The sequence below is a fragment of the Dendrobium catenatum genome, unplaced genomic scaffold (genome assembly GCF_001605985.2).
Source record: "Dendrobium catenatum unplaced genomic scaffold, ASM160598v2 fragScaff_scaffold_1061, whole genome shotgun sequence".
In the NCBI taxonomy this organism is placed as follows: Eukaryota; Viridiplantae; Streptophyta; class Magnoliopsida; order Asparagales; family Orchidaceae; genus Dendrobium; species Dendrobium catenatum.
In genome coordinates this window covers 1,553,144-1,566,188 of record NW_021319523.1, presented here as the reverse complement: position 1 = coordinate 1,566,188, position 13,045 = coordinate 1,553,144, and the positions used below count along the sequence as shown (strand labels likewise).

At 36.8% G+C, this 13,045-nt stretch overlaps 1 protein-coding gene across 1 annotated transcript in view; it reads left to right on the top strand.

Moving 5' to 3' along the window:
* LOC110113737 (protein CURVATURE THYLAKOID 1C, chloroplastic) overlaps positions 1 to 8,670 on the top strand; it is a gene marked incomplete at its 3' end in the record, with an annotated part of 20,731 nt that extends 12,061 nt beyond the window's left edge. Inside the window, 4 exon segments of the mRNA XM_020846415.2 lie at positions 6,591 to 6,682; positions 8,265 to 8,351; positions 8,482 to 8,544; positions 8,633 to 8,670. Coding sequence (XP_020702074.1) covers positions 6,591 to 6,682; positions 8,265 to 8,351; positions 8,482 to 8,544; positions 8,633 to 8,670 — 280 coding nt within the window.
* Positions 8,671 to 13,045: the final 4,375 nt, after the last annotated feature.

Here is a 13,045-nt window from a genome sequence, read left to right as displayed (position 1 = left end):
CTACTCAAGCGACAACCTTTAGACTCTAAAGTTGACCTCCATAATTCAAGTTTACCTTCAACTCCCTCTCTAGTCTTATCAACTAGAAGAATATCATCAGCAAAAATCATACACCAAGGTACATCCTCTTGCAAATGTCTAGTGAGAACATCCATGACTAAAGCAAAAATATATGAACTTAAGGCTAATCCTTGATGTAATCCAACCGAAATAGGAAAATACTTGGTCAAACCACCTTGTGTTTGTACACAAGTAATAGCTCCTGATTGGATACACGCCTATATGTATATATATATGTATGTATGTATGTAAAAAGTTATGGACTTAAGGCTAATCCTTGATGTAATCCAACCGAAATAGGAAAATATTTGGTCAAACCACCTTGTGTTTGAACACAAGTAATAGCTCCTGATTGGTGTGTAAATTAATAATGACATAGTTCAAATGATTATATTTGCATGTGAGTAGCGACAATTCTTTAACATATGATCAAAGAAGTTCAACTTTAATGGTTAAGCATGTATTGTAGGGAATAATGATGCATTGATATGATAGGGATATATGATTAATGTAAAATGAATTAGATGCAAAATGATTCGACTCTAGAGAATATGATGAAAAGTAAAAAGTCATAATTAACCCCCCACATGGAATATTTTTTAGGACTAAATGGCAGCTGAAGCTTTATGAAGGTGACCATAGGTTTTTGGGATGTGGGTAATAATGAGGATGTTGACATTTATGGCATATACTTGAGTGTATGGCTATTTTGTTCTAAAGAGCCCAATAATAACTTTATGATTTAGTTACTTGAAATTTGGGAAATAACATAGATCATACTTGAAATGCCTTCTATTATAAAAAAGGTTGCCCTTGATGTCAATTTCATGGAGGGTCCTTAAATGGTAATTTCTTTCTTGATCTTCCTCTTCCTCTCTAATTGAACATAAAATAGCTTTTCCTTCTTGTCCTATCTCTAGTTTAAAGAGGATTGCTTGCACTAGAGTTATAGAGAGAAAATGGAGTGGAAAGAGAAAATCATGCGAGAACCTTGGTATGCTTGTAGTGTATGGTATGAGATAGTTAGAATGGCATGAGAGGTAGGAAATTGATGTAGAGAGAGGCAGTGAGGAGAAACTTTTGGTGCAGAGAGAGAATCTAGAGGAGAGAGAAAGGAGAGATGAAGAAGGGAATCTTGATCCATAATCAATTTATAATAGATAATTATTTACTATGATGACACCCTTGTTAATAAAAATGGGGTTACATTGAAAATCAACCTAATTTAAAAGCTAAATTTTGAGAAGTTTTAAAAATCCTATTGTATAATTTAAAAATAAGATGGTTCTTAAAATTTAATACAATAAAATTGAAATAAAAATCCTAAAAACTAAATGTTGAAGTATTATAAAAAATACTAGAATAATTTTGATTCGCATAAATTAACTTGGGGTTGATAGAACTCTCCTCCTAAAGAGTTATGTAAAAGCCCTTTCTTGGATGTTTATTTTTTGGTGGGGACACGAGTTCATGTGTCTCTTGAATCATCACATATGTAATTTGAACATAGGGAATAAAGTATGGAGGTATCGGGTCCAAACATTATAATGTACAAAAAACTTTCTAATATCGATGCCATTTGTGAGAATCCTATTATAAGCTAGTGTGGTAGGGGTAATATGAACTCAACTTGTATCTTTGATGATAAAATATGCAACAATTTTGGAATCTATGACATGACCTATATATCTTAAGAAAGAATATTGCTATAATATAATAATCTATGAATAAATTCATGTTTTCATCTCAATAATAGAAGTAACAAAAGATATATTAGCCTTAGATCAACTATATAAGGATATACTGTGACTAATATCTAGAATGGTCTTAGGTACAACTTCATGCTAGGCTCAACAAAAGGTAAATTAATGTTAATTATTTGAATGTTATCAAAATAGACAAGAGAATAGTAAGAGCCTAAAGATGCATGTTATGAGTCTCACCCGAATGTGCTTGGGGCAATTGCTTTGCCAAAAAGGGCATAACTAGAAAATCGTAGAGTCATCCTTCATTTTGATGGTAGTCTTCAACTTATCTTTTCTCATTCGAAAAGTTTATCGCTCCCCAATCATGTGGTTATCATCTAACCAAGAGTCTGGGAATTTATATTGAATAGTAATCTCATTAATATTGGTTGTCTATATACATACATGTGGGCATAGGGACATACATAAATTTTTATAGTTAAATAATGTCCTCGTATAAGGACACTCGAGGAAGAAGTTCATGGTTGAAAGGCTCCAAAGGTGATAGGACTAAGGTTCTAGAATGTCAGATGAATATGGATCATTAGATGACCTAGAATAACAACTATCATAAGCTGCCAAGGAGTGGAAAATTCAAAGCCAAGATTATGAGGAAGAGAGTGGATGTAGGAAAGTGAGGACTAACGCACTGAATGGGATGATAGCCCAAATTAAGATCCTATGATTCCATCATTTTAGGTTGTCATGACACTTAGTCTACTAAGTCATGGGTGACTTGAAAATCTTTGTTAGCCATCATGGGTTATCTCATCCAAGATGACCTCACAAATCGATGGTGTGGACCTAGTACTTGGTAGTTGGGACTTATGCTCCACTATCACATGAGAAAGAAGCCCAAAGTGGCTATATATATTAACATATTAATTTGTAAAAATTCTTGAAACATTCACCACACAAAATCTCTTGATCAAACAAAAAATGAGCGAAAGTGATGCAATCAAAGGGCAAGATACACAATTGAATGGAAATCATGACTGAGGAGAGACATGGGATCTAAAAGAAATCGGGACCACGATAAGACTAGTGCAATTAAATGGAGATCATGACCATGGCGAGGCGCGTGCGATTTAAAAAGATCATGACAATTGTGAGATGTATGTGAACAAACGAGATCAGGATCACAATGAGATAAACATGATTGAACAAAGGTCGTGATCACAAATAGACATGCATGATCAAATACAGAGCAACCACCAATCAACTCAGTTTGGGTCAATGAATTGATTTGGCCAAAATGGGGCAACCATGTACATCGAACATAGTGTAAGAGCTAGACTTAGCAAACGAGATGGGTTATGTGTGTTACTAGGATGTGATCCTGATTGAGAAGTCTAAATTCAAATTATCGAGTGTGTGTGGTATTGCTATGATTGAATTACAAAGACCCAGAGCTAACTAAGGTGTGTGTGCAAACGTCAAGCTCATATGTGACAACAATGATGTCAACATTACAATAGGTTCCATCTTTCTTAGGGTAAGAAGGGCTAGAATAACACAAAACAAATGCTCTCGAATGAAGCCCTTGTGCAATAAATAAATGACTCGTCATTTGACCTCATCATACTCTATAGGGCTCATTCTATAAAGTAGTAAGTTAAGGGAGCTGATCCAATAACAAAGTCAATGGTATATTGAATGCTACTAGAGTTGCAAGCTTATTAAGGTGTTCTTCATGATACAAATCTTGGAACTCAAAAACGAGTTGGCTAACCTCAAGTTTAAGGGTAAGTGACTAATTAAAAGTTTGTTTTGTAGATTTTAATACAATGAGAGCAAAATGATGCTATTTTCACTACTACGCTCAAACTCTCAAGGAATAAGAATATCAAGGTTATCTATTTTTTTGGGGTAGATGACTTCTTAAGTTTTCTGGATGAAACCAGTTTAGCTTTGCTAAGTTCAAAATAATTTTCTTGCCTTCAAACTTAAGGATATGGGAAATTGGATTATTTGAAATGAATAACATCTAAGTCGTATAAATAAGGTATGCTCAAAAGTATATGGCAACATTTATAAGTAGGACATTTTGTTAAATATGATTAGTGTAGTTAGGTAGCTCTATGGGGACAAGGTATCTTTGCATGGTAAATATGGTGGTTTTGTTCTAAGCAACCTTATAGGGTGAGGGATGTAGCTCAATAGTGAGCTTCATCTTAATGAAGGGAGAAGTGGATACAACATTCATGAAACTTTGGCTACAAATACTGCATGCGTTGTCTTCACTTTTGAACAACAACAACATCAAGCCTTAATCCCTATACATTGTGTTGGTTACATGAATCCTTTTTCTCCATTATGTTCTGTTAATAGTCAAATTATCATTTAAATCTAATAAAATGTCATTTTTAATAATTTCTAACCAAATCTTTTTAGGTTTACCTCTATATTTCTTGACATAGGCTAAATCTAGTACATCTACTCTCCTAATCGAGTCATCGGATGACCAACTTTTTATATGACCAAACCATTGATAGGAAATACTTGAGTTCGCAAGTAATTCTATCGGATCTACTTGAGTTTGCAAGCAAACCTAACAGTAATCGGTAAAAACAGCTAGAAAATGAAGAATTCATGGTGGAAGAACAATTAAACGATAGCAAATTTTATAGGAAACAAAGAGAAACAAGAACAAAGCAAAGATACAAGAGATCCTCAATTCGAGAGGAGGATCGTCTCTCCCAAATCTCTAGACAAGAGAGTCTAGAGCCCAAGTTGCCAAGAAACCCTAATTCCAATCAATCAAAACTTAATCCCCCCTAATCCTCTCATGCACTTTAATATAAAAGCTTTCCTATTCTAATTTCCCTCCCAAAGCCCTAGCCGCCCCCTCCTTTTCAATTCGAATTCAATCGGACGAGTGGGGCACACCTATTGGGTGGAAAATCTGAGTGGAGGCGGACTGTTTCTGCCTCCTGTAGAGTTGCTAAGCCGACCCTTGGGCCGGCTGAGCCGGTTCAGCCTGAATCAGCATATCATTACTGCTCTCCCAAAGAATCACCTTGTCCTTAAGGTGAAAACCAAGAAACTGATGTTTAACCCGCTCGTATGGCTCCCACGTGGCCTCGTAGTCAAGAAGATTCTTCCACTTGATTAACATTTTCTTAGTTCCATCTTCTTTCTTACGAATCCTTATCAGCTCTAAGGGTTCCCAAACCACCTCTAAATCCTCAGTAAGTATCACCGGTAGCTCGGGGTTGGCTGTATAGTCACCAATAGCCTTTCTCAGCTACGATACATGAAAAACTGGATGTATAGTCGTCATTGGTGGTAGTTTCAGCCGATATGCTACTTCTCTGATCTTCTCCAGCACTTCATAAGACCCAAAGTACCTTGGAGCAAGCTTGACATTCCTCCTGTTGGCGATTGTCTTCTGTCTATACGGTCGGAGCTTCAAGAGCACTCTCTCCTCCACTTCAAACTGATGTCCTTCCTATGCCCATCAGCTTGTTTTTTCATAATCTATTGAGCCATCAGCAGATGTCTCTTCAATTCTTCCAACACTCTATCCCTCTCCTCCAAGTACTCTATTAAAGAAACTAGAGTACTGCTACTCTCGAAGTGCACCAAGTGGGGATGCTCCCTTCCGTACAATATCTTGAATGTGGTCATCTGAGAAGCAGAATGAAAAGAGGCGTCGTACCAGTACTTCAACCCATGATAGCCACTTAGCCCATAGCTTGGGTATCTCCGGCACGAAGCATCTAAGGTAAGTCTCCAAGCTCATGTTGACTATTCGTTTGGCCATCCGTCTGTGGGTGGTAAGCTGTGCTTCTCTTCAGAATTGTCCCCTGTAACCTGAACAACTCTCTCCAAAAGTGGCTGAGGAATACCTTATCTCTATCTGATACTATCGCCTCTAGTACTCCATGTAATCTGACCATCTCTCTGATAAAAGCTGAAGCCACTGTCACTGCTGTGTAGGGGTGTCAGAGGGGAATGAAATGTGCATATTTGCTCAACCTATCCACCACCACTAGAATCACCATGAAACCTTCTTATCGGGGCAACTCATCTATGAAGTCCATGAATATCTCCTCCCATACTCGTCCTGGTAGAGCCAACAGCTATAGTAGTCCACTTGGTGACATAGTCAAGTATTTGTTCCTTTGACAGATCTCACATTTGGCTACCATCTCCTTGTTTCCAGTAGCGGGTAGGAAAAAATGTTCTTGGCCAAGCACTTTGCTCCTAGGCATCAAAATATAACCAATTAGATTTTTCCTACATTCACCCAATTGATAGTATTCGATTTGTGTAATGACAAACCATAATAAAATAGGAAGCAAGTTTAAATTAAATTTCATAACAATTGTGTACATGTGTGCTTTGGTGCCTGTGCTTATTAAACTCACTTTATCTAGTTTCACTGCTGATTGACCTAATTCTCATCCAAATGTCCTCATTAAATGCATGTTATTCTCAATTATTCTAACCAATCCTTGGTACGTCACTTCTCTACTTACCAAACTATATCTAGTTTGGAGAAATTTGAGTCAGAATGGGTTATAAAATCTTTGAATTTGCTTTGTGATGAGTGCAAGACATGAATAAGATTGATTATTTATTTCATATATCTCAAAATAAATCCAAGGAGTTTAAAACCTATCCTTACAAATCTTTGTCAGGATATCCTAAATCAAAATTTTTATCAAATTTCAGCATTTCTATTTCATCAAATGCTTGTATTTTTTCTGGTTTAGTTCATATCATTGTAATTTTTTTTACTCGAACCTTATTTAAATTAATGCAAATATATTTTTGCAGCTAAACGTACACTTTTGAAAATTACTGCAAAGGCTGCAGGAGATGGTTCAGATTCTTCCTCTCAGAACATTGTTAAATATGTGCAGAATGCTGTGAGTTGATGTTGAATTTGCTTGTTTTATGCTATAAACATGGCCTCCTTCTGCCTTTACTCGATGTAGATATTTTCGGAAAGATTTATTAAACCTAAAGTGATCAATGGTCACGTGTATAGTATATGCCAATTTTACATTCATTAATGTATGATTCTAGTCGTTTGAATTTAGTCACTAAAATACAAGTGATGTGCTAATTGTGCTCGACTAGTAAATGTTGATTAAACACACTAAATATGTGTTTTTGCATGTAAGTCTGAACTTTTTTAAAGTTAACTTCTTATTCATGATGGATTGTTCCATTAATCAAGTGTTGTTGTGCATTTCAATTTTCTCACTCTCAGATCCCCTCCGCACCAACTTCCTCTTCCACCTCCTACTCCCATATAGCGATTGTTGTGATCTCTCCATTATTCTCTCCCACCTCTCCTCATTTCATAGATATCCTCTTCCTCAAAATCAGCCCTCCTTATTTCTTCCTCCCCATTTCTCCTCATGCTATATCCCTCACCTATTTCCCTCCTGGTTTTCAGTTCAAGAGGTGACATATTTTCCCAATCGCCCAAGATTTCTACCTCTCGATCACCCCTTATTGTGCCAATATTGGGGTTTCCCCCACTTCCTTGGCCACCCGCCAGTCCCCTCGCCTCTGATGTTGCCGGTTGGGTGTGAAGCTCCAATATTTTATTCATCATGTCCTCTAGGTTAGAAAACCTTCCTTCCATGGATGAAATCATTTCCTCAACTTCTTATTTGAATTGACCAACTTCTCCTTTTAATTTCTCTTCCAAAGCATCCACTTTCTTCGGCGCCATAGGTCTTGAATCTTGCTTAGATACCAATTTGATAGGACTTGATGATCAAAACAGCACACAACAATATAAAAGAATAACAACTTACTCCAAATAGTTCAAGAAATAATACAAAGAGAGCTGTTTTTACTAATCTCCAAGCAAAGCAAGACAAGATACAAGTTGATTCACTGCTTGAGAGGTGAATCGTCTCTCCCACAATTCCTAGCAGTTGTTATGTTGACCTCTAGGTCTTCACCAACAGAACAAAAAAAAAGTAATCGAAATACCTGTAAGCCCACAAAAATTGCTTCAAGAATTCTAAACATAACATAAAAACCCTAACCCACCATAATCTCCTCCCTTAAACAGCTCAAATCCCCTCTAATAAATCCCCCTTACATCTAATAAATACCGCTTACATCTTTCCCAAATAGTCCCCTCCTTTCCCAAAGAGTTTCCTCCCAAAGCCTCTTCTCCTATAGGTGATAAAAGAGGTGTGTGGCCCCACATGGGCAGCTGAATTGATGCTGCCAACTGTATCATTTGTCTAACTCCTAAAAGTTATAAATGACCTAAAAATTCTTATTTTAAGCTAACAAGAAGCTGGACTCATATCTTACAGCAAAATGTATTTAAGAAACATAATAAATCTATCAAGATCCGTTTATGATTCAAGAACTCGCATGTTATTGTTCTTTACTGCGTTGCAATCTGCATATATTTTGAGGATATTATGGGATATGTTGATCATTTGTTTTATTTGATGCGGGTTTCTTTGAAAGCAGTGGGACAACTATGAAGATCGAATTGCTCTTGGTGGCTTAGGATTTGCCTCTATTGTTGCATTTTGGGCCTCATTAAACCTTATTTCGGTAATTTGCAATGCCATTTATGCAGCTTTGTTCTTGGCAAGCCTCATTTTAAAGCACCAAAGTAATGATTCCAGATATCAATTATTTACCATACCTATTTTACTAGTTTTCTGCTCCTTTCTTGTGGCAGATCATTGACAAATTACCTGTGATCCCCAGTGTTCTTGAATTCATTGGGATATTCTTTTCCTGGGTTAGAACTTTTTCTTAATCTTTTACATTAAGTTAATACTTTTCCAAATTTGTTTCTTATATGTCTGACAACTACTCCTGTCCTGTAGTGGTTTATCTACCGATATCTCCTATTCAAACCAGACAGGTAAATATCTTGTATTGAGCTACTTCAAATTCTTTCTTCCAGTATTTTCGGATGAAAATCACTTGCTCATTCTAGTTAATATATGTTTTTATAGTTTGTTCTTAATAATGTTAGTTCACAATGTAGACTAGATTGTATGTATAATGAATCATTTAGGAGCAAAATTAATGAAATATATTCAATTTTGAATATTTTTCTTGTGCTAGGACATTCATCATAATTGACATGACACATCCTCCTTGAACTTCTGTGAGTTTAGGCAGATTACAACATTCCCTAGAAACCCGATCCCACTATGATGGGTTAGCCTGGCCCGTACGGCCTTGTACTGGTCTCTCTACTCCTTGATTGACTTAGATAAGTTCCTATTGGGCTAGAACATACTCCATGGGGCCAATTGGCCTAAATGGGCCTTCTCAAGACCCCCACAGTACTAATAGATTAAGTCTAAACTTGGTGGATCCACTATTCTAACCCAATGTGACCTAGTTATCCTAGTGCATTCTTAGTTAACTCAACTAATCTTGCCCTCAATTGACAAAGCTTGTCTTAATTCGCTTATTAGCCCCAATTAGTTCAATCTAACCCTTATTAACCTAAAGTTGGTTTTGGGTGACTTGCTCAGCTATATTTTGTGCAATAAATTAATTTTAGTTAGCTTGTTTGGTCCCACCTTAGCATTATGCTTGTGCAAGTTGAATAGGTTGACTTAGTTAACCTTTTAACTAGTTCTGATCAACTGTTTTAGTCATAATTAATCATGGCCTAAACTTAATTGACTCAATCTAAATCAAACTGATTTTTTATTTTTTTTTTATAATCTAAATCGAACTGATTTGAGTGTGCTCTCAATTAACCTAGATAGGTCCCTCGATCAAATCTAGCTCAAGCCTAATTAACTTGGTTGAGCCAACTAAGTCTTTGTGTTGACCAAGTGAGCTCGACTAGTTTTAATCAAATTAATTGGCTCCTTAATTCGCCCAAAGTTTGACTTAACTTATGTAAGCTTATATTTTTGTCAATTGAATTAAAATAAAACTCATTTAATCGCTAATTGTGCCCCCATAAGTTTTTCTTGACCTAGCCCAATCAGCTGAAAGCAAACTCATTTTAGATCTACACTTCATCAATTGATAAGCCTTGCAGCCTCATCAAAGCTTGAGCATGCCTAATTTTTTATTTGGGTTAAGTTTATATCGAACTCAAATTTTCCAAAATTGGTTCCTAGTTCGACCCAATTGGCTTATTGGGGCTCTGAGCCTAAATCCATTTGGCTTATTTGGCCAGATTGCTGAGCCATATCAACTCTACTATTGGACCTTGATGGAGTAATTTTTTCTCAAGTTGTGAGCTCAATTTGCTCTTAGCTCAACCAAGTGGCTAACCGAAGCTTTAATTTGAGTCTACTCAACCATATAATGGTATTTATCTTAACCAAATCGAGCCTTATGCTTCGAATTGAGTTTGGTTGAATGACTCCATTGTATCTTTACTGAGTAGAAATCTCCCCAATTGAATTTTATGCCTAGCCTAACCTTAAACAAGTGGGTTTAAACCTTTCCGAGATTGAGTTTCATTGGATGAATCCATTGTTTTCTTTTGAGTCTAAAGTCTAAACCTCCCACAATTGAGTTTTTGCTTGACAACCTATCTCTTAAAAATTCTATTGTTTGAAATTGTGCAATATGAGGCTTTCCTTAAGGCCTGTCTCAATGCAATTCCAATGAAAAACACCTTAAAGCTTATGCCTCGAGCTTTTTTTCAAGAGGCTGTGTCTCTGCTTGGCTGAGGCTCGCCTTGAGGCGCGTCTCGCCTTGCTGGAGTGAGGCGTACGCCTCATCCTATTTATATATATATTTTATTAAAACTTACCTAAATCCTAAACTAAAGCTCTAAAAATTCATGTCTTCATACATCCCAAGCCACAACTTCCTCTCAAATACCTCGACCTCCAGCCCATCGTTGTAGTCGCCGCCGGGGCTCACTTGATAGCCGTACGCCACCACCATTTTCTCTAAAAGTTTTGGTGTATTACTCTCATCTTTATGCTGATAACAAATATTTATGAAAGAGAAAAATGACTAAAATAAATGAAGAATAAGCAATTTGGGAGGCATTAGACTCTACATGATGACGTAGGGGAGAGATTAATTTGTTATGACCACAACTCAATTAAAGACCCCTTTCATGATGATAATATAGATGATTTGTTAGTTTTGGCTAAATATTTCAGTTTTTTTGGGAATTAAATTTGGATGAGTAGGGAACTCGGAAAGAACGAATTTGTGGTTGAAATTGATGTTATATAGTACTTTTGATGTAATCCCAAAGCCTGAGCTTGTGTTTTGATGATTACGAACATTATTGGATGATTATTTAGTTTCTCGTGCTCTTTATATTACATACATTTTTCTGTGTGTACTAACTTTTTAGGTTCAACATACAACGAGTATCATCATAGAATCAGAGCTCCAAATTGTATTGTATATGTTTGATTTATCTGAAAGAGTGTAATTTTATCTTTGTTGAGTCAATTAATGAAAAAAAGTTATATATTAGCTTGACAACCATGCTTATATGTTAGCTTAACAACCATGCACACATACAGGGGGAGTGAAACTAAATGTTTTAATTTTTTTAAATATCGTACTGGACGATCTGGATTGTATTGTGCGATTTATGTAATCAGAATTAATTAAAATATTTAATTAAATGAAATAAATTTGAAATTAAAAATATGAATAATCGTACTGTACAAATAATATCGTACAATATGATCAGTTAATATCAAGAATCCCTGCCCCCATTTAAAATTAGGCAATATTTTGAATTTTGAAAATTGGCCTATTCGTACTGTATGATTTTTCTCTTTGTACGTGTTGAGAAATTCTTTGAAGGAGGAAGGAGCTTTTTTGGGTCTTCTTGGATGAAAGAGAGAGGGAGGGAGGAGAGAGAGAGAGAGAGAGAGAGAGAGAGAGGGAAGGGAGAGTTCTTTATTGATTTAATTCCATCAATGGGGTCCTATTATACATCATATACATCTATATATAAGAATTTACTCTGATGTGGTGTCTTGCAGAACATCATAATTAAAATTGGACCTAAATCAAAAGTCCCTCACGCTTGATTTTGGCTTGATTCGCACGCCCCACTTGGGCACTCATGCGACCCCGCGATCGCGTGTAACTCTTCATATTCTTGCCTCCGGTCCGACCCAGCTCGATTATGTGCTCCGCACTCCCATGACCCCACAACGTCCGAATCGATCCTTGTGATAAAAGAAGCACTTTATATTGCCTTTAGACTTGGATCTAGCATGGTTCTTAGCTTTGGACTCCCTCTTCTTGGGTCTATTTCTCACGACAAGGGAATCAATCGCCCCTTCATGCTTTCACCTCAACCCCTTTTTGAATCTACTTCGAGTTGAGTGTAACCTTGACTTCTGCCATAGCAAGTCTCCTTCGAATATATCAAGGTGTTCACAAAATGCTCAAACCTAAAAGATAATGAGTTTAATAGAATGATTGCTTGATCTTCATCTTCAATCTTCACTCCTATGTTTTTCAATTCCAAAATAATCCGGTTGAATTCATCCAAGTGCTTCTTCAAGAGCTTGGGATCATCCATCAAACCAGCAGTCGAAATATCCGAATTCAAATTCTAAACAACTTGCGCATAAGTCGAAACAACCTTATTATCCATGACATGTTCAAGAACTGGTTTTGAGAATCTATTAACAAATAATTTCGCACCAGATGATGAAGAAGCTTCGTAATCTTTAAATTGCAGCTTAGAATCGTCTGAATTACACTTCTTTGAAGGCATGATATTAGCCACATCACAAACCTCTTTTCCCTTAACCGAGTAAGAAGCATTAATTCGATCCACAGAAGAAAAAATAGCTTCAGGAACATCCTTGATGATCAACGGAGCACATCTTGACAAACTTCAAATAGGAGACTGTTGACCTGTAATTTGATAAAAAAATGCCAAAATCCCGTACATGTCCGAATCGCACGTCGTCGCCATCTCGTGCACGTTTGACATCGCGTTTGGTCTCTTCTTCGCACTTCTTCGCTCGTGGTTAATGCCGAAGAGGTGAAGGCCACTGGGTAGAGCTCTTCCATTCGGTCCCCTCTCCTACTCTTGTGTGGCTGCTCGACTCAGCACCTTCGATGACTTCCAATTCCTGGAAGATAGGAAGTTACGCCATTTCGATCGGAAGCAAGAACTGAGGCTCGCCGGAAGTGAAGTTTGTTCGATCATGCTCCCTCGATGACTTTCTCCTGCCGAACCGGAAGTCACGACATTGCGATCGGAAGCCAAAACGGGAGCTTGCTTACTCTGAAGTGAACTTTCTCCCTCCTGAATCCCT